The sequence below is a fragment of the Lissotriton helveticus genome, chromosome 12 (genome assembly GCF_964261635.1).
Source record: "Lissotriton helveticus chromosome 12, aLisHel1.1, whole genome shotgun sequence".
NCBI lineage: Eukaryota > Metazoa > Chordata > Amphibia > Caudata > Salamandridae > Lissotriton > Lissotriton helveticus.
The window spans coordinates 462,913,507-462,936,806 of record NC_136073.1 but is presented as its reverse complement, the minus strand read 5'-3'; the positions used below and the strand labels follow the sequence as shown (position 1 = coordinate 462,936,806).

At 43.7% G+C, this 23,300-nt stretch overlaps 1 protein-coding gene and 1 pseudogene across 1 annotated transcript in view; both read right to left on the bottom strand.

Moving 5' to 3' along the window:
- Positions 1-23,300, bottom strand: part of OGFOD1 (2-oxoglutarate and iron dependent oxygenase domain containing 1) — a 214,463-nt gene that overhangs the window by 155,967 nt on the left and 35,196 nt on the right. The window contains exons 4-5 of the mRNA XM_078671565.1: positions 15,768-15,868; positions 7,697-7,813 (exon numbers count right to left, since the gene is read on the bottom strand). Of these exons, the coding sequence (XP_078527691.1) occupies positions 7,697-7,813; positions 15,768-15,868 (218 nt within the window). The remainder of the gene's footprint in view (positions 1-7,696; positions 7,814-15,767; positions 15,869-23,300) is intronic.
- On the bottom strand, positions 10,048-12,349 carry LOC144801318 (28S ribosomal RNA; annotated as a pseudogene).

Genomic DNA, 23,300 nt, shown 5'->3' with positions numbered 1-23,300 from the left:
AAAAAGAATATATTTTACTTGCAGGACAGTTGTAAAATTTCCGGGAAAGTACATTAGCCTGGAACATTATATCATATATTTAAGAAAAAATAATGTTCGGAAGTAATGAAAAGCGTAATTTTTAGGTCATATGACCAAGCCTTTCATCATTACAATAAGAAAAGTAAATTGAACCAATGAAAAGTTTTATTAACAAGTCACATGACTTGTTATGCTTACGTTACGCGCCCCGGATGACTTCCGGATGCGCTAACGCGGCGCGTCATATGACGCATTACGCGACAACGCAGGTCCAGAATATAGTCAAAATGTCTCCACCAACCAGCGGTCGGAACACAACCCCTTTCAGCAGGCTAAATAGTTCTGTTAAATGACAACAGAAGGGACAGGCAACAAGAACCATCAGTCAAAGAGGGGAGGGCTAGTTCTTCTCTACCGGGTTACATTGGGGCGCTACCGGAACTGATCGAATTGGTAGTCTACAGTGTTTCTGGATGTTTCAGACTGAAGCTGGGGTTAGCATGAGAGCAGCACCATTTCGTAGCTCCGTCGTGGTCATTCCGCAACCAATCATGGCAGCCGTTCTTTATCGTTATTTTGGGCGGGGTGGGTGGCGGAGCCGAGCTGTTTTGCAGCCATCATTGTGTGGAGTTCAGTTCATCTCACTAGTTTTGTATTTGTCATGAGGGGTTGTTCCTAATGTTTCTATTTTAGCGAGGTCAAAAAGAGATCCCATTAGTGGCCTACTGATTTTGCTCGATTCCTTTTCTTTTTTTTTTACACGATTTTTCGTTATCTGCAAAGACTAAACAGAGTATTGCGACTCTGTGTTTGTTTGTAAATAGAGAATGAACCAAAGAGAACTAATTCTAAAACAGTAAATACTTGGATAACAATCAATCAAATGGAGAGAGAAGCAGGCACGACGGATTACAACGGGGGCAAAGGCCTGCGTTAACTACCTTTCACTATCTGCAAAGAGAGAGTACTCCTAATAGAAATGAGGGGGGGGGGCACCATTCAAAGCAGATCAGTGTGCATAAACACGAAAATGTTTTCACTTACCACGTACTTGACATTCGACAGCTTATGATATTTGCTATTAAAAAACCATTGAAATTCACTGAAAAAACCATAGGTTATAGACCATATATAGTTAGGAATTAGCATTTACAAAACCTTGAAAATTCACTGAAAAAACCATAGGTTATAGACCATATATAGTTAGGAATTAGCATTTAAAAAACCTTATTTTACTCACACAAAACCATTGAAATTCCATATATAGTTAGTTGCACTAACTATATATTGCGCACCCGCAATCCACTGCTGATCATGTCACATATTACATCATTCATGACATGGTCAGTGACATCACTGATGACATCACTGATGACATCTCAAATGACATCACTGATGACATCACTGATGACATCTCATTTGACATAATTCTTGTGCTAATACGATAAACCTCTTCAGACTCTAATATAACCTTAGATACACTCAGTGTATACAGACACTCACACACTGCCACTCATCCATGGAGTTACTCACACACCCAGTCAGTCATGCAAAGAAACAATCTCACCTCCATTTCTTCAACTATACAGTTAAACACACCTTACTTATTGAAACATATACTAACACATATTTACTCTCTTATACAATCCCTGATACAAGTTCACAATGATCGATACAACCACTCACTCATTCAGTGGCTCTCATGCACAGTTATTTATATATGCCAACTCTCACATGTACTGTGTTTTACATATGTACTTACTATGACATGTAGCATTGAGATATCCATTCACTCATCAATACACTCATGCACACAGTCAACTGCCCATGTAGCTGTTTCCACATGCACTCTTGAACTCATACACCTAGTGAATAAACTGCTCACACATCTATGCATAGAGTCACACACCTTCCAGCCACCCCCACACAAACTCAATCTCCCATAGAAATACTTGGGCAACCAATTAATAACACATATAGCCTCTCGTATAGCTAATGATCAACACATGCAGCAGTTTACAGAACAACAGACATAATGATGCACAAATTAAGACAGTTTAGTTACTAACCCATGCATTCAGTGAGACACATTTAATCACTCACTCATACAGTCAGTCACGCACCTACTAAATCCTTCATCCAGACACTTATACATCCACTCATTTTTCAATATGTAAGACATATTTTAACTTTACAGAAACATACAGTCACTGGATGTTGTCATCAGTGATGTCATCAGTGATGTCATTTGAGATGTCATCAGTGATGTCATCAGTGATGTCATCAGTGATGTCACTGACCATGTCATGAATGATGTAATATGTGACATGATCAGCAGTGGATTGCGGGTGCGCAATATATAGTTAGTGCAACTAACTATATATGGAATTTCAATGGTTTTGTGTGAGTAAAATAAGGTTTTTTAAATGCTAATTCCTAACTATATATGGTCTATAACCTATGGTTTTTTCAGTGAATATATATATATATACATACATACACACACACACACACACACACACACACACACACACACACACACACACACATATACATATACATACATACACACACACACATACAATCTGCTTTGCACAGTCATCCACAGGTATCTGCCATTATATAACGTAAAATTCTTTAGGTGGGCTCTTGAAGTCTCCAACTGTTGAGGGATGGGCGCTGCAATGGAGTTCAATCCCTGGCACTAAAGTTCTAGCACCTTCAACTCCACAACCACAATATTAGCCTCTTGTTCCATTTTTTGAAACTGGACATGCGCTATGCTCTTTCTTGCATTACAGATTACAATGCCTCCCATAAAGCATTATGACTGGCCTGATGGTTATTAAATTTCAAAGTAATCATGAATGTCGATACAAAATGAAACAGGTGAATGAGTATAAATTGCGCTGGGAAGATACACCAGTATGAATCAATATTTGTTCAAGCTCCAAGGATAAGGTCTCTGTCACCCAGCATAGACCAAACAATGTGATGAGAGGAGCCAATCACAATTGTAAATAGAAACACAATGATATATCCTGAGCTCGATAAGCCAAAAATTAAGTCTGTCAATTCAATTCAGTGAATCAAGTGATTTCTTATGTCATCTTCATTTATTTTCAATTTGACATGACAATAACTTCAGTCTTCACCAAGAAAACAAAACAATAGCCGTTGCCAACACGTGTTTCGTCTTGGTATGGTAACCAATGACTTCTTCAGGGCTATGGCTAGAGTAAAACCAATTCATTAACGGCAGGTTGTGCCTAGAATAATCCACCGCATTCACCAATGTATTTAAAAGGGTTGTATTCCACGTTATCGATGAGTGGTGAAAAATTTATAAACCAGTGTATGGAGATCCGCCGATCTCCAAGAACAGACGTGTATTATGGTCCACAGCGAATAATATCCTCGTATAACAACAAGTGGTACCCTCCGAGTGCAGAGAGTAAAGCCGATAGTTTCTCCGTGAGTTTGGCGTTCTTTAGGTGGGCTCTTGAAGTCTCCAACTGTTGAGGGATGGGCGCTGCAATGGAGTTCAATCCCTGGCACTAAAGTTCTAGCACCTTCAACTCCACAACCACAATATTAGCCTCTTGTTCCATTTTTTGAAACTGGACATGCGCTATGCTCTTTCTTGCATTACAGATTACAATGCCTCCCATAAAGCATTATGACTGGCCTGATGGTTATTAAATTTCAAAGTAATCATGGATGTCTTCCCTTACAGAGGCCACCAGGTCTCCATAAAAATCACTAGTAGCCAAAGTGACAGCTACCTTTCAGTTTCGACCCACTACCATAAATCTCTGGCAACAGTGGGAAATGGTCTGATATGCTTCTTGAGAGGACAACTTTGCAGCTTTATCACATCTTGAATATCTGGGGCGGGTAAGTAGTAGTCAAGCTGGGAGAGTGAGCCATCCGACGTTGAGTGAAGGCCGGCTGTTCCCCACACCACATGCGCCATACAGGAAACCTGTCTGATATAAGAGTATGGTGGAATGGTGTGAGGTTGAGGGCCTAAGCGGCCATGTGTCATACTGTATATTCAGGGCTGCACTGAAGACCCCACCTGTGAGGAAATGAGGTGTATTATTTGGTGTGGTAGTGCAACCATTCCATGTAATACACTTACCAACCCCCTTAGAACCACTAGGTTTTGTTTGTCAAACCTTTAGCTAAACAAAGGGTAGCTGTGTCTCTAAGCAATAAGGCTTACACAAAGGAACTGGTGTTAAGCATTTAAACAGCACCAAAACAATGAAAGAATAATTACACGAGAATCAAGAAATCCTGCCCAGCAGAATTTGCGGTTGCCAAGCCCCGGCAGAGGGTGCCTCTCGATGTCTGGTGCTTAGTCCAGGGACCCATGCTGCCAGTAGTCATTAGGTTCACGCTCGCCACATATAGTTGTGTTTATGGGATACTAAGTCAGGGCAACATTCTGTAGTTTGGGTTACTTGGCCAGGTTTCATTCCTCCATTGTTTCGTCCCCACCCTTGGGAGGGGCACCACTCAGTTTTGAGTTAGACCTACTCATCAAGTCCAGCCCGGAGTCTTCCATGCTGGTGTCCCCACTTCTAGGCACCCAGGCCCAGGCAACCTGGGGAGAGGCATTCTTGTGAGTGCTGGGACCGTTACAGACTTTCAATGTCTTCTGGCTAATCCAGTTTCCTATGTGCTCTAACTGGTGTTAAAGAAGTATGATTTCCCTCCATGAAATACCTTCAGTTGGGAGGAGGAAAGAGGACCATGCAGATCAGCTGCATGGTTTTCAGTTTTTGTTTCAACCCAAGGAATGATTGTCTTTGTTGCTGGACCTTTAGGGTGTAATCTGGAAAGACCAAGATTTTACTTATGCCAAGTGTCAGAGTACTCTTCGGTCTTGAACTTGGCAGTATTAAGTCACGGTTCACATAGTTGAGGAGGCGGATTAAGAGGGTTCTGGAGGAGCACTAGGTCGCTAGACCACAATAAACACCGACACACGGCACCCAAGATTTTAAACATGTTGCGATGTAGTTGGTCAGCCGAGGTCCTCCTGTCCCCTTTGGCACACCCATCACCCACACATCATCGAGTTTAATGCAGCCCTTCACATCCTCCACCATTTACTTCAGCTCCATGGTGTCTTTAAGGAGTTAAGTGACTCTACATTGGAGACTATGTATTTACGGTGTCTTCTATACCAGATAAACTAACTTCTGCATCTGTAACTCTGTCAATTGCATTACTTAGGCGTTGGTGGAGAAGGGACATGTCTAGGCGCTCTTCTCCTATCTTTCAGTCTAGCGATTAATGTGTTTTCTGTATGGCCTGCAAAATGGTTGTGGTCACATTGTCTGGCCCTTTTCTAGCCCCAGTGGGGCTTTGACAGGTCTGACTCCCGTATTGGATTTGGTAAACTTGCCCATTGTTACTGGTTTGTTTAGCAGGCCAGGTTTGTCCTTACCCATGGAGGAGTAGTGGGGTGTGGGGCGAGGCTGCAGTGGGAGGAAGTCAAACCTGCTCCAGGGTCAACCCCCAGCGACACCCCACAAAGAGGACGCTGGAGCAGGGGAATTCCCTGAGGTAAAACCCTCTGTATTCAATGGAACTATTTCACTCAGCGTGGGACCCCCCTGGCTCTCCAGGAAGTAGGACCTGGATAATAGCCACCAGGCTCCAGTGGCTCTGTGGCAGATTGTGTTTGGGGCGTCTCCGACGCAATACCTTGGCTACGTCTAGGTTCAGAGCGGGAGCGCATGACGGAGGAGCCATCTGGTTAGTCGACACGGTGGCCTCTCCACCGCCTCTCTGACGCCTCAGACTTCTTCCCCAGCAAAACAACATTTTAGCCTATTGGTCCATGGTAGCAGGCCACAACCACCACAGCCCAGGTCAGCTGCTAACAAACACAGGGAGCAGGAGCTGCCAGAGCCCACCCACCACCAACAGACCTAGCTGGAGGGCACAAGCAGCTTTGGCAAAGCCTCCCAGATCCAGCATGCGACTTCGGACAAGCCACAACCAGACCCGCACCCCAGCAAACACTGAAGCCCACTCAGCGGCAGGTCAGCTGGTGACCAGGTACTCTGAAACTGCAAAAAGCACCTTCAGTCCCTCAGTCAAAGTCATAAGCGGCACATCCCCAGGGGGTCAGGAGGCCACAGAGATCTGAAAAATGCTCATGGCCTAAACTCTGACCAGAAGACACAAGCTGCCTCAAGCACAACCCTCCGGGGTCAAAATAAACCCTCGGGCAGAACAGCAGTGAAGTCTGTGTTCCAGTGAACAGCATTGATTAGGCTTTGTGCCGTTTAAAATGTCAGATTATGTTGGCTTAATGGGTAAGCAGTACAGAGCTCAGAAATGAGCAGGCGCCGCCATCTTCGGTGGCTAAGTCATGCCTCATATAATTTTATTATCCCCTTCAATCGCAATATTTAGAACAAGATGTTCCTGGAATAGAACCACTTTTGCCTTTTTATTCAGCTTACATGTTTCTCCCATTACAAAAAGACTTTGTTTGTCTAAGACATTCCTCAGGAATATTAACCCATGGTAACTTTGTTAGTCCTCTATAGATGTCGTGTGATGTGTGGAAAAAGGGCAAACATAAGGTACAGTTGTTGCCAGTAAGATGATGTTTTTTCTGTTGAATGCATATATTCATAATAGTTAGCTATACACAAATCTGCTCGAAAAAGTAAAATATAGAGCCATTGCACAAACAGAACAAAGAAGAAGGATTATGTGGCAATAATGCCCTTCCCTGGCATACAAAGACATGGTGAACAAATGGTTTAAAATTGTACACAAAGTTTCCAGTACATGACAGAAGCAAAGGAAAATGGGTTAGCAAAACACCACATAAAATTAACTTCCCACGTGATAACACTCCCATTGCTGCTTTGACTGTTCTCATCTCTGGACAATGTCACCTCAAATGATTACACACATCATTGATATGAGAATCTGATTATGTTATCTGTTTCAATTAGGTTATATTTGTCAAGGAACGTGTGGCGGCATTACATTTCCAATCTCTTCTACAAGGCACAGCTGTGTCTTATGAAATAGCATCTCATGCAGAGTACCGGTATGCCAAACGCAATTGCGTCACACATTACCCAAGACGCGAGTGCTGCGCTCCACATACACCATATCCAATAACTAAGACACTTCCAGCCATTCTCATTTGAGCAGAATCTTGAGGGTAGGAGCACCAACCAGCTTTCCGAGGGAGCTTTGGTCTGTACCTCCAGTGTTAACTTTCATTGTGTGTGTTCAATCTATAAATACACTTGATGTATAACAGTCAATTTGCAATTAGGTAGACACATCTTGCCCAGGTTGTCCGTTCTTTTACTGTGGGTTGTGAATGCACATTTATCTGCAACATAGTGTACTACATTCATATATAATTTACACAATACGGGGACAATTACATTGCATGTCTAGCTGTGCCACACCTTAGTGGTAAAAGCCACCTTCTAGATTGGAGTTCATGCAAAAGGCATAATATTTACCTTGTCTCCAGCTTCTAAGATTGAAGCAGCGGTCAGTTCTTCCATTTACATTGCTTGGAAACGGGCTAAGTGCGTATGAACCACTATATAAAATATATATCGACAGATAGATAATATCATTCAGTCTGCATGCATTTTGCAAAAACATGTCCTACCATCTGTACTGTACAGGTCCAAGGTGCCACCATCGGCCTCTTCCCACGGAGGAACTAAATACAGAATGAAGGCTATACGTCTTCCCTCCAGTTCATCGTCATGACACAGAAGTGTGTCTGCAATGGCACAAATAGTAGTCTTAGTTACAGAGTCCAACAAATACCTTAATTCTCAACAAAACGACACACTTCACTAGAATGTTTTGGTGGTTCACTGTCCTCAAACATTGTTCTTATGCCGAATATACAAAACTGTTTTAAAAAGAACACGGGAACCCAATTGTGGTCGGTCAGGGACCTTGGGTAATAAACTATTTCGGAAAACAGTGGTCCCTAGACATAGAGAGAAAGTATAGAGTGAATCAATATAGACCCAATCAGTACTATATTTTAGCCGCTATCCAGGCGGAGAAGGGTATTTCAATATGCAATGTATGAAATAAACATAAGGGTGAGCAGCAGAGCAAATATTTACAGTGGGACACAAACCTGCGTCCAAGCTCACATAACATACAAAACAAAAAAACAGAAAGGCTCAGGCAGAGTGCGGTTGTTTGTATAAAACAATTATGGTATCACAAACAATTTACAGTAGAGCTACCATTACACAAATTCGGATTTAAGTAAAAGTGTATAGGGTGGACAACAAGTCGACGGCATTTTGATCCTTACAGAAAATACAGGATCATCATCAGGACATTATCATTTATTTTTTTATTTTTTTATTTTGAAAGTTTTATATAGCGCGGACAAGATCTTTGCAGATATCAGAGCGCTTTACACAGAAGGGGTACATGAGGGAACATAGTCAAAACAATTAAGTCAGAGGAGCATACAGTACAAATAAGTGAGGGCAAAGCCAATCATGTAAATCAGTAAATCAATAATACAAGTATTGCAAATATGCAACGGGGTCAAACAAGTAATACAGATCGGTGCCTATTCTTAAGGAGACCTAATTAACAGTTCAGGTGTATTTTGCCATAAGGATAGCTTTTACTTCTTTCTTAAAGAGAGTAGTGGAAGAGATGAGCCTAGTTTCGGGGGGGGGGAGTGAGTTCCAGATTCTGGGTGCCATTCCTGAGAAGGAGCGTTTATATGTTTTTTCCTTCCGGAATCTGCGTGGTTTCAGCAGAAGATTGTTTGTGCCTCTAGTGTTTCTAGCGCCGCCAGAGATTGTCAACTTCTGAGTGAGGTAGCCGGGAGAGTTCAGGTGTACCGCCTTGTGAGTCATGCAGGCGATTTTCAGATGTATTCTGGCTTCAAAAGGCAGCCAGTTCAGGGATTTCAAGTCAGGGGAAATATGAGAGTGCTTTTTTGACCCAGTTATGAGCCTCGCTGCAGCGTTTAGAGAAGCTCTTAGGGGTGCGGTAGTAGTTAGCGGGAGTCCGCAGAGGGCGACGCTGCCATATTCTATTCGAGGGATGACTAGTGCTTGTACTGCGGTTTGGAAGTCATTGGCTGGGAGGAATGGTTTAAGTTTCCTCAGGGTATTGATTTGGAAATTCGCTCCCTTAGTTGCCTTGTTGATGTGTTGCTGCATGTTGAGATTGGTGTCGAGGGTTATGCCTAGAGATTTTGCTGAATCCACGATGGTGGGTTGGACATTGAGTGCAGTTAGGTGTTTGAGCCAACTTTGAGTGGTGGAGATCTTCGCTGGAGGTGAGATCAGAAGGAACTCTGTTTTCAGAGCATTGAGTTTGAGATGATTATCGGCCAGCCAAGATTGGGTGCTTCAATGTTATGCCTGTAAACAATTGCCTGTGAGGAGTAGTTAAGAGGAAGTAATGAATGATCTGGCACCCTTGCCGGGTGTGTGATGGTGGAGAGAAGGGTGCCCCCGAAGTAGCGCGGTCACAGTCGACCAATTTAGGGAGCAGTATCTCCCCCGAAGTGCTGGCACTCTCCAAGCTCAGTAAAATGGGGGTCAATGAGGGCCGTGATGGCGGTCTCGGGATCAAGAGTATTGGGTTGAGTAACTTAATATAGAGGAATTGGCGAGTCGCTCGGGTGGCCTCAGCGATCAGAGAGCTGGTGAGAAGCCAATCGGGAGTCCAAGGCTCGTGCGGAGTGGGCTACCAGTCGGTCTCAGGAAGGGAGTCCCTTCCTGAGACAGACTGGTAGCCTGCGCCGCATTAGTGCCGCACGAGCCTTCGACTCCCAATTAGCTTCTCGCTAGCTCTCTGATCGCTGAGAACACCCGAGCGGCTTGCAACGCCTCATCTAACTGCAGCACACACCCGGTCTCCGATCCATGTCCCAGCCCTACTGACTCATTCCTTCGAGCCAATCCGTATCCAGAAATTATGGATCTGACTTGCCAACTTCCTTCACGTACATTGTTCCGACATGCCAGAGACTGTTCACCTTGGAGATCTACTGCGGATATGGGTATGGGCTGGCGCAAGATTTACACAATCTTCCTCAAATTTCCAAGGACCAGTGAGAAGTCACCGGACACCGCAGGAACACAAACACTTTCCAAGGCATGGGCCCCTCTCTTGCGCAAACCCATTCCAGGGCGCCCTGCTCTTTCCAATAAAAAGAGATCTCTCCACGGGGCTCCCGTCGGCTTTTCTGGGATAGTTTGAGGTACCGCACTGGACGCCGCGAGGGCACCCATCTCTGGGTTTGAGGATCCGAACCGGACTCCCTTTCAAATGGTCAAGGGCAACCGAGGCAATCGTCCGTCCCTTCCAAACAGTGCTTGCCCGTCTCAGAGGACCCACTGACTCATTTTCACATGGAATCCTTCTCCACTTAGAACTTCAAAGTTCTCATTTGAATATTTGCTACTACCACCAAGATCTGCACCTCGCCCCGGGTTACTGTGTGCACCGCAGCAGCCTTCCTACTCATCACGGCTTAGCCTTCGAGGCACTCGGCGACAGCCGGGTATGGCCCTATGTTCCTACGCCCCTACGCCATTCATTATCAAAGCCAGTTGATTCGGCAGTTGAGTTGTTACACACTCTTTAGTGGATTCAGACTTCCTTGGCCACTATCTTGCTGTCTACATCCAGCAACACTTTTTCTGGAGTTTGATGCGCATCAGTATCGGGTGCCTTAACCCAGCGTTTGGTTCATCTCGCAGTTCCAGATATTGCCCTTCTTTTCGCTAGCTCCCTTTGCCCACCCCAATCTCTGCCTTCCCCTGTTGTTTATCGCATCACTGTTTCCATGTTTTCTCTCACCTACCTATTTTCCCTTTGTCTACCTATACCTATGTAAAGCGCTCTGATACCCTCCGGGGTCATGTCCGCGCTATAGAAAACTTTTTTAAATTAAATAAACAAATTATGCACTCTCTTTTTATGACCGGATCCACAGTAGCGAGCTGGGCTTACCCATTTAAAGTTTTGAGAATATGTTGAGATCGTTTCAGCCCAAAGACCTCCAATCATGCGCTTTACCAGATAAAACTGGGGTTTCCAAATACCAGCTATCTTGAGGGGATACTCCAGGGGGAACAGCTACTAGATGATTCGATTAGTCTTTCGCCCCATACCCAGGTGGGACGACCAATTTGCACATCAGGACTGCTACAGACCTGCATCAGTTTCCTCTGGCTTTCCCCTGCCCAGGCATGGTTCACCAACTTTCTGGTCCTATCACACATGCTCATGCCCCACCTCACAGACAGAACAGGTGTGGGCGTGGCAGGAGCCCACCTCAGCCGGCCCTTACCTTCATTACGCCACAGAATTTGGATCGCCCTCCAACTTGCACACATGTAACTCAAACATGCATCACACTCCTTGCTCGGTGTTTCAAGATGGGCCAGGTGGTCAGTTACTCACACACGTATTAGACTCCTTGGTCCATGTTTCAAGGCGGGTTATGTGGAAAACGACTTCAACACAGACCCCTGGCACCCGGTCGGGGCACACTGAGCACAGTCCACCCAAGTCAACAATTGTGCCGGAAGCAGGAGGCATGTCCCGAATCCCCACCCCGAGAAGGCCTGGGGCAGTTGCTGGGGGAAGACACAAAGGCGTTTTATCCCCGAAGCCCCACGTATACGGCAAAGCTACTGCCAGGGGGGCTGTAATACTCTCTCTGGAGTGGAGAGCCATCTGCCACCCCGAAGACTTCCCAGCTGACCCAGAGCCACTTGCGGCACCCCGCCATGGAGGAAATGCAACCTGCGGGCCGGGTGCTCCCAGTCGCCAGTTACATGGAGGGGATCCATCCTCCCAGGTGACTGACCTTCCCACCCGGTTGAATCCTCTTGGCAGACTGCATAGACACTACCTATTTACCTCTTGATGTTTTCGCGTCCTCTTGAACTCTCTATTCAAAGTTCTTTTCAACTTTCCCTTAAAGAACTTGTTAGCTATAGGTCTTGCCCTGTATTTAGCCCAGATGGATTTACACCTGCTTTGGACTGCACTCCCAAGCAACCAGACTCCAAGAAGATCCAATCCCGCCGCACCATGGGCCGCTCCTGGCCTAACACATTCCACTGGATGAGCCTCAATCAGAAGGACTTGGCCCCCCTCAGCAATGCCAGGGAATCGGTCTTCTGTATGCCAGATTTCCCGCACCCTTCACCAGGGAGGGGTTTAGCCCTAGGCTTTTCCCTTGCCGTTACTGAGGAAATCATGATTAGTTTATTTTCCTCCACTTAATAATATGCTTAAATACAGCGGGTCACCCCATCTGATCCGAGGTCGTAGTTGGATGCTGAAGCGTGGGGGGGAGTCAGCACCTGCCCCTGGGTTGCAAGAGGTCATAACAGTGCACCCTTTCCTGGATCGGAGACCAAAGCCTGCAGGGGACCAGCGTGGGAACCGGCACCCTAGGCGGTGAACCCGGGCAGCTGTGGGACACCAGACAGCCACGAGCAACCCATAGTCCGACACACCGGGATGTGCCTGGGGCAGACCAGTCTCCCGCCAACCCCCCACCAAGGTGTGGAAAAAACCATGGAGGCAGCAAGCTTCCACAACAGGACCGAGGGTGGGATCCTGCGACAGGCAATTGGGATTTTGACCGCAGAGGGACAAATGGAACAGAGCTACTCTGCAACAGCCCCTGCTCGATCCTTAGGAGCTTGTTGCAGGGGTCTTGGGGTGGGGGGGTACAGGGCAGTAACACTAGCACTGGCTGGCCCAGCCGTATCTTCAACAACAGAGGCAGGCCAAGGTGCAGCCTGAGCAAGATGCAGGGGTGCCGGACTGAGCAGCACTGACATCCCACAGTATGGTCATTCTAAGCTGATGCGGAAAGGCGTTGGGTGGAAGAGGCCACACAGTGGCACTAAAATCGCCAGATGGCATCCTGGACTTGGCGCCACTTGATCCCTTCCACTCTGAACGGACCAATGGGGGTGGGGGGAATGGGGGGGGTCAAGCTTCCAGGCTGCTTGGCCTTCGCTCTGCTGGGTAGGGGGAAGGGCAACCATGAAAGGCAGGCCCTCGAGTCTGATAATGGAAGCACTTTGCCTGAAACAAAAGCTAAGGCTGGTCAAGCAGTCCATCCCTAAATGGACCAAGTGTGTCCAATCAATCAGAATATGGTGGTGGCAAGACCCTCCCCAGGCAGGCTGCCCTGCACGTGGATATCAGCTTCACATCCCTGGCTGCTCTCCGGGAAGGCAAACTTAGAGCAAAGGCCCATCGGACAGGGCTGGGAGGCAGCCACGGACCCGCAGAACCCGGGTGAGAACAACTGTACCACAAAGGGGTTCGAAGTACCCTGCCCCTATTAATCCAGATGAAGGATGCCCCCATTCTTGAAATTCATGCACACCAAGTGACAAAGGGGACCGCCGGCGCAAACGCAGCTGACCTTTTGGAGCCCTGGCTGAGCTTGAAGAAGCAAATGAACCCTCATTGGGACTTCCAGTCCTGCCCAGCCATCTGAATGGGCCATAAGAATGCATGGCATGCGACCAAATGGAAGAGATAGGGACTCTGAGGTCCAGGTCCTGGTGCGCCAGCTGGGCCTCAGGCAAGGGACTGCAAAGGGTGTGGGGGGCTGACAGAGCTCTGACCCGGATCCAGGCCACTTAGAGCTTCTTCACATTGGCAGGCAGGAGAGGCCTCTCCTAGCAGGTGGGACTCTTTCCTTGGTCCATTGCCTTGCAGCAACCCGGAGAAGGGAGCCCTGGGCTGGGGGCTTCTACCCCAGGACCTGCCGAGGCTCTAACCTGAGGCCTGGTCAGAGCTTGTCTACCTGGGCTGGCAAGGGAGGCCTCCCTAGGCCCGCGGGACTAAGTCCTGGGCCACGTGGCTGGGAAGGGAGCCCAAGTAACTACACTCGTGCACTAAGGTAACTATAACTCACGCCGTCACCATGTACTGCTAATTACCCCACATATGACATCACTCATGAGAGCTTCTATGACACCACGGATCAAATCACTGCAACATTTACAATGAAATTATTGATGAGAAAAGTGCATGAAGAGGGTGCGAGTTACAGGCACCTTATGGCACGAGTCATAGCTACTTGAAATAACTAACTGGTGAAATTCAAGGGTTTTGTATGTTTAAAACACTATGTTGTGACTGAAATGTTCACCTAACTAGAACATTACTTTACCTTTGATTTTTTCAAAGATATATATATCTCTGAAAAAAACAATCAAGTTCAAGTGTGATAGATATATATATATATATATATATCCCTCAAATCTGCAATAAAGTGAAATTGGAGAAACTCACCTTGGACTGCTGTGTCGTATTGTGGTGCGAGGAGGTGATGCGCAGATTTTGTTTTGAATATATATAGATATAGACATAGATTGCACTTGAACTTGCAATGGGTTACTCCAAGGCTAAACAACCTCAGTCAATGATGTTTCTTCTTAATGACATTAAAAATAGCCAGCACTTAAAATTACATTCATTATATGGAAAAATCGAACTAATGTTCAAGAACGTAGTGGCACTAGGTTGAACGAAAACTCTCAAACCGTGGAACATAATTATGGACCCACTAACAAAGAAGGACTGATCTGCATGTACTCTAAAAAGAACAATATAATGAAGGTCAACACATGAAGCCACGCCATATTTGCACCAAAAATTCTCTTATTCTTTTTTCTAGGGTGGAGGAGGGTGTATCCTTCTGGTACATGGCCTACTTACTGCACAATACAAGTGCCCCGAATTTGAGAAAACACAATATGCTGTTCTGTATCAATCAAATGTGTTTTTTAAATTTTGAATGATAACCAGTTTGGTATTCAGCAAGAATATAATTGCAGCGGGATATGCAACACCTAAACAGAGACTGCTTTATTTGGGAATTGTTTTTTAAAAAGTGGATAATTATTTATATAAAATAACTTGAGAGGAACGTGTGTACACTAAGTTTTATGGCTGCTAATATTCTGTTGGGGGTTATATGAAATTAATGTTGTTGGAGTCTATTTTAAATATTCAAGCCTATATGCAAAATAAATCACGGAAAAATTCATAAGAATATTAATGTACTTTTATAGATGTATTCTTTTTAAAATATTGCAAATATGAATTAACTCTAGCAAAATATTTGAACTAAACATACAAATAATTCTCTAGTGCAGTGGATTCTGCATACAGTTATTAAGTAGGTGATTAACATTTCTTGAAAAATTTAATTGTATTATGCAAAATTACTTAATGTGTGATATTAGAACATAAAAAGGCCATCACTCCCATTTCTCAATGTAAATATCCTTCTCTTTGGGGGGGAGGGGGAAATCTAATGAAATGTATCTCTCTTCTACATACATCTAAAAATATCTACAGGTGTACTTGCAAGTTAGTAAACATTATCAAGGAGTGATAAGGCAAAATATGTTAAAAACAGTCGATGTTAGTATGAGATTAGTTATTAAGATCATAATGTTCTGAACACCATAAATGTTTAACTTACCAGTCAACTCTGGGTAGCATGAGAATATATGGTCAAACACCTTACAAGGCATACAAAATACAAAAAATGTACAATATTGATCATGCTTTGCATTGAAAAAACTTGAGTTTAAACGGACTACAGGTATGTTTCCTCAAGTAGAAGGCACAGCGGATCCAGACAATGCATTATTTTTTCCATAAACACTAGTGGGTTTTCCTACCTGTGTATTTATACTGTGCACATGATAGGTCAACAGTTTGTTCCAGTTCAACTTTAGTAATATAGGACAGCCATGTTCGAAAATCTTCAAATAGCACCTTTCTAAAAAAGAAAAAACACTATATTCAGGAATATCCACAACAGTGATCCCTTCGTTCTCACACCAAGAGTGTATGCCTAAGATAGGACCACATCATTCAACTAAGATCACAACGTGACAACTGAAAGCTGACAACTATCAGAGGATTTCCAACCCACCTAAACATCTTAATAGCAAATCAGTTCCACAGAGATATACTTTCTTTGAGAAGCAGCAATAGGTTTTTATCACTACTTTTCATCGCGTTCTTTATAGTCTTTATGAACACAGTTTCTTTACATAAGAAGAACATTCTAAGCTGACTTCCTAAGTGAGCCACAGAACCACACAGGCTACTTAAGAAAACTATCAACAGAATGGTTTCCCCAGGCCCACAATCTAGATTTCATAGAGGAATCAACACTCAGCCCAACCCTCTTCAACATCCACATGGCCCCCCTCGCCGCCATCGTACAAAAGCACGGCCTCAGCATAGTCTCCTACACAGACGATACCCAGCTCATCCTCTCCCTCACCAAGTACCCCACCACCACCAGACTCAACTTCCAGGAAGGAATGCAAGACGTCACAGCCTGGATGAGAACAGCTACCTAAAACTCAACTCTGAGAAGACAGAAGTCCTCATCCTCAGAACCACCCCTTCGGCATAGAACAACACCTGGTGGCCCACCACCCTCTGTAGCCCGCCGACCCCCACGGACCACGCCAAGAACCTCGACATCACAATCGACTCCTCCCTCTCCATGAACAGACAGGTCAATGCAGTCACTGCCAGCTGCTTCAAAACCCTCCTCATCCTCCGTAAGACCTTCAAATGGATCCTCCCCGAGGCAAGGAAGTCAGTCATCACGCAATCATTACCAGCAGGCTGGATTACAGAAACACCCTCTACGCCGGCATCAACAAGTCTCTACTCTGCAAACTCCAGACAATACAGAACACCGCCGCCAGACTTGTCCTCGGGGGTCCCCCGACACGAACACATCAGCCAACAGCTACGCAAGGCTGGCTCCCCGTCGAGAAAAGCGTCCCCTTCAAGATACTCACCTATGCCTACAAATGCCTACACAGCACCGGACCCCAATACCTCAACCACAGAATCACCCTCCACGTACCCAAACTAAACCTCCGCTCCACCAACCTCCTCCCGCCGAAACCCCGCACATCTCAGAGCTAGAGCGGGGGAAGATCCTTCTCTTACATCGCGCCCAAGACCTGGAACGAGCTCCCCACTGACATCAGACGCGCCCCCTCCCTGAACACCTTCAGGAAGGTGACTTAAACTGATCTGCTGGCAGATGGACTGCACACTTGACCCTCCCCAGACCTAGATTTTTATTTAGAAATTTAAATAATGTTGAACTCAGTGTAGCTCGAGTAGGACTGAGCACAGGAAGCACACATTAGATGGAGCAAGAAAGATGTGGCCCTCGAAAACTACAGCTTAAAGGTGCTTAACTTGGTGAATACAACGTCCTTTAAGTGCTGCTGCAGGGAATGAAGGTATTGAACTGGGCAAGAACAGAAAAGACGGCACTGCGCCTTGAAGATTATAGAGAACTCTGAAAGAAACTATGGGCAAACCTCTCGCAGGGAGTAATGGGCAAGTTTGAAACTGCTTGAGGCGGGATGTCGTGAGCAAGCAGGAATTTGGGGAGGGAAGTGATGGCCAGGAAGTGGCAAGAACACCAGAATAGGAATGGCAAGATGTGGGACAGACAACAGTGCCCCCCTTCCCCTCCTATACCCAGTGGAGTAGCTGAGGGCAGTGAAGGTGAGCAAGTCGTGGCTGTCGACTACCAGCATCCCCCTGCCCATGAGAACAAGTCATCCACCGGATGCCAATCCCCCCTCCCCCGAATCCCAGAACAAGTCGTCCGTCAATTCCTACCTGCACCGGACAGCAAACTTCTTGTCCACCCCGTGCGGCAGTAGATCTAGCTACGCCACTGCCCGCACCCCATTTACTGAAACATCACATGAACATCAACACACCACGAGAGATCCACAGGAACCCACAAGATTAGAGGGCATTATTGGTTTGGGAAAGGTTAAAATTACGTTGTTTCAATGCTTAACAATCATGGACGAATTACAGGTTTAATAATATGTGATGCATATGTAAACTGACAAAGTATGACAGCATGACATTCAAGACATGACATTCAATTCTGTAGAAGTTGTACTCTAGAAAAAAACAGAATACAAAAAGGAAAAAGTGCTGCTGCAGGGCACCTCCATTTACCTTCTGAAACAACAACTGGAGAAGCCTATTTTGCTCAAATATCCCTTTATATAAATTTGCCCTAAGATTCTGTAATGTGTTCTTGTAGTAAGTAAATATTCTTCATTGTTTAATTAAATATTTCAAATGAATTGAAAGCTACACATTCAAACACTCATTTGGCAGAGTTCCTAAAATTACAGAAACTAAAAAACATGTTAAAAACCACAAGAGTCAACACACAAAAGTATGTACAAGATATTACCTTTACCTTGTAACATCAAACACACACTTAAAATTGAGACCCACCAACAAATTGAATGCTATATCCATGAATTGAACTATTCTCACTCTAAATCTTCTGTACCATTCACAATGTACCTTAATCCTAACATGGCAGAACGGCAGCGATGAAAAGTCTTTGCCATAATCGGCACTCTAACATACAGCTAAGAAAAATACAAATAATATGCAACAAGGCCACCGAGTCATTACTGCTTAAGCAGCATTGGTTGTCAGGAGCCTTAAAGTCTGGCCAAGCTGATTTAAATTCATCAAGAAGTTGTAATGAAAAACAAACGTTCATGAACTTGTTTCTTAATTCTCTTTTGTAAAGGTTGGCACAAATAATTTACACTAACAGTGTGTGTGTAGGAGTCAATACACACATGTTTGCCCGTTTCTTTCGGTAAAAGTCAGCAAACTCATGTGAAAAAAGGAAGACCAGCTAATGCTTCATTCAGAAAAAAACGTGTGAATAATTGGGAACTATTGGCCCTCTAAAGGAATTTCCATAATAATGATTTTAAAGTATTTACATTTGCCAATCTAAATTTTAAACACACTAGAATAAAATAAAAACATCAGTGTCTAAGTCTGTCTCATCACATTACGTTCAAGCCTCATCTATAATTGTGAACAAGGATAGGTTTTCTGGATTTTTATTTTCATGGCCCGGAAATAGGTTTTCCAGCCCCCCTAGCAATGATGACTTTGTTAATGAGCCAACCCAAGACAGAAAGTCAATTGACTGCAACTACCCTGCAACCAACTGAATATTTGAGTATATTATATGCTTCAGATAACAATTAATCCTTTGAGATACCACAGGCATAATTAGTGGAACACAAACCCTTTTTCATGATGGAAAATCCGCACTTAAGAACACTAAGAAACCAAAGAACATTTTAAATGTTTATTTTTAAGATCAAAACCCTATCCAAAAGCATACAATATGAATATTAACTATTATGAAAATAAACAGTATAGAAGCATCAAAATTCACCAAAAGTGTACATATCAAACAATATTGTAACATATTAGTAAAATCAAAGCTTTCTTTGGATCAATATTTATAAATTCACCCTCATTGCCTAACTAAACTACTGTTGGCACAAAGAAATGGCGTAATTCGAGTTTTGAATATCGTTCACACCCTTGTAGCTCGTATGAACAATAGAGCCAATGTTTAATAAAACAGGAGCATCTGCTATTTTTGTCTGCAGCGTGACACAGACTAATATGTCCATAGAGTGGAGACTAAATGCGCATCTCAGTAGCCTTCAAGCAAAGGAAGGTAATGCATTTCTATATGGCCTGTCTTGAGTCTTTGATCAAAATCTCCTCTCCAACTCTTCACACTCTGTTTTTTTATAAAATATATTTGATCATTGTGAACCTGTCAGAATAAACAATTCGCAGAAAAAAAGGCATTTACACCCTTTCACTTGTTTATATTCTGTGAACTATATTTATAAACAATAAACGCTTAGTTTATAAAGTGAAGTTATCAGCTTCCTTTAAACTCTGTTCATTATTTATACAGTCACAAGAACAGAGAATCGATTCATACAAAAGAACATGAATATATTCAAGCAGACTGGATTATCATGTTTCAATGAATAGTGACATGGATAAATGTGCACTGTATATTTCAAAATGTATATCTAAATTACCAACATATATCATTCATGAAAGAGGTTACCTACAACAGAAAAGACAAGTGTAACATGATTGTGGCAATCTACATAATGGTATGAAAAGCCTTAAACTGAAAGGTCTTCACCTTGCGGGTTAGCTTCCTGTGGAAGACCGCTGCACCACAGATCAAAGAGGATATAAGTTTGCCTGCAAAAGCATATAGGAATTGTATTATCAGTGTCCCTAGTTTTTTAACACTTCTAAGTGAGCAATGTGAGGTGAATCATCCACCCATACACCCAAGTAATCATTTCTGGACAATCTTTAAATCGATGTGTTGCCAGTATACTACCTTACTTTACTAGGTTTCTTTCTAGCCATGACTAAGACAGCAGATTTGTTGCATTAGTAACTAGTTTACTTTGGATATTATAAGTAGTAATGCCCCTAGGCCAGGGTATAAAACGTTCATCCATGATGTTGGTCTTATCGGGAAATTTTAAATGTTTCAGCCAATTTTGGAGATCGATTGCCCTTCTGATGTGTTGCTCTTTTCAGATCTGCTACATAAGTGTTGAGGTGCTAGAATGCTTTCATACTGAGCCCCCATTGGTGTAAATTGTATCCGTCATATGGCCATAATCAACTGCCTTTTAGAGTACAACAGCTGGATAGCCTATGACAAGTTTGTTGGAAGGCCCCAATGAATCAATGCCACAGAATAGTGCTGTCCACACAACTACAAGCCATTTGACAGTATATAAAACAGAGGTATACATGTTATGTCTTATCTTTCAAGGAACACCGTGTCTACAGGGTAAAAGTTGCAATGTTTTCAATTGTATCCTTATTTTCTGTAAACTCTATCCGATACAACGGAGCACAATTAAATGATTTAACCCATTTATCAAGATCAATTAGGAGAATACACACAAAGTAATTTGCCTCAACATCTAGCAAGGTGATCGTCCTATAATTAGTAGCTTAATTAAGATGATCACCTTTCCTGAGAACTGGGAACATAATTTAGCTGCTGCAGGAGGATGAGATGGTATTTTTCAGACATTTTGTATACAAAGGGCAATAGCATTGTAGGCCAAAATACAAAGTTACATTTAGTAATATAATTTAGGAGACCAAATAAATAGTTCTCGATTGCCGAAATATCTACACAAGTCAGAGCAGATTGGTTGGCTGCTGAGCCCACTCTGCTGCAAAAGAGATCTTGAAAGTGCAGCAATAAAGTTCAGAGTGGAAGCAGAGAAGAACCAGAGACAGAAATGAAAGCCCACGAAGAGCAAAGGCACAGATGGGCCACGTGGTCATGCCACTGGCCAAACTTCTTTCTCAGTATCGAGTAAATGCTTGCTGTATGCTGCAAGGGAACACATCCAGGCCGAGTAGGGACAACACTAAAAATGTGGGCCAAACAAGCACGTGGTGGGAAACTCCTAGGCTTTTTAAGTGGCAAAGTGAGGTGCTGAAACAAGGCACTGGTGTCACAGTGGTGGTCTCCCCCGAGGAAGAGGTGGAAGTGCTGAGTACTGGGAGGTTGAAGAGGAGCCATCAGCAGAGGTCAATAAAAATGTTAAAGAGGGGTATATGGTATAGAGATCCAGAGATAAGAGGGGAGGGATCTGCACTAGACCACTGGAGCTACCAATGTTGCAGAAGTTTCTCTGGGCACAATGTCCTCTCATAAAAGCGACTCTGTCCAAGCAAATAGATTTAAACTTAGAACAACAGGGGTGGAGAGCTGCATTAAGCCATACCCTGACGATTCCTATTACACTTGTGTTGTTTGCCCTTTCATATGATGCACTAGTTCTATTACAGTGCAAAATTTCAATTTACTCACAATTCAGTTTACTCACATTTCAACCACTTTAGCAGTCAATTACTTGCAAAGCGAGCATTGTGTATCTACGGATATGTATTTGATGGGTTTTAAAAATTCATCAGATGAGGGTATTCCATTCATGAGTGCGTACATGCTGTTTAACTGAAGCTGCAATGAAAAGGCCAAATGAAGTGTGGTGCGTCTCGCCAGCTCAGACAACTGACTGACGTCCCTCCTGCTCAGGAGCCCTTATTAACATTACATAGACATGGTTCACTCCCTCTGATGTTGCACTCTTAAATTACACTACATGATAGATGCAAAATTATAGCATGACAAGTTCACTTGATTGAGAATAAATGTAAGGACATATTAAAAAAAACTCAACGCATAGAGCAGCAGAGTGCAGAATACAGAAAAAAGAAATGGAAGCAGAACACCCCCAGGGCTTTCTAACAGAACTCTTTCAGAAAGAGTTAGGCAACATGGAGTCCGTAAAGATAAGGATGGATGAGGCATACCAAGAACTGAAACGTAGGAAGGAAGTCAAGTTCCCAAGAGATGCGTTGTTCAAGATGTACCAATTTCCAGGTTAGAAGAAAACTATTAAAACATACTGGGAAATTAAACATTTCCACTTCTGAGAATTCATGAATTTTCAAGATATCATTAAGATCTGGCACAGGGGATTAGGTGCCAAGTAATGGGGCAAAAAAAGGAGGCAGAACAGCCTAGTACATGGGAAGAGTTAATATTGGTTAAAAGGGATCATCCAAGCTAGAAGGGGAACATACATATAGGTTATACTTGGCCATTTTTGTAACTGGAGGCTCAAAGTCACTATATAAAATTAATGTTGTTCAGTGAGGTTAATAATTTCTCTCAGCTGGAAAGGATGGCTTAGATGAAATGCACATCTGCATATACTGCTGTACTGCTTTCTTTTCCACCGAACAGAGGAGTATAAAGTTGAGCTGAGAAAATTGTAGAGAACAGGTCTCAGTTTATCCATGAGGAACAGAGGCCCATTGTCTCCAGCAAAATCAAGTGATCCCGAAACGTAGAGGGGACCTGGAATTCTCTGAATGTCTTAAGGTATTCCCAGTTAGGTACTCGATCCCAAAATCTAAGAGGAGCAAACAAGAATAAAGAGGATGGTTGCATTTGTATAGAGTACTTTACGTAATGAGTCTCTGGGATCTATACTCTTGAAGGGCTTTGCTAATTGAACCCAAAACACCACATGAGAATTAAATGAGCATAGTCAGGGAGTATTCATCTACAAGTACAACAATTAGAAAAGACTGTGGCCTCTTTGCATTTGTACTAATAAATGGTTGGACATTTTGGGGCCGATTCACAAAGGAATGAATGTAAGAGTACATAAAAGAATACTACCAAGGTACAACTTCCCATACACATAAATGCTTTTGTGAATCAGCCCCTATGA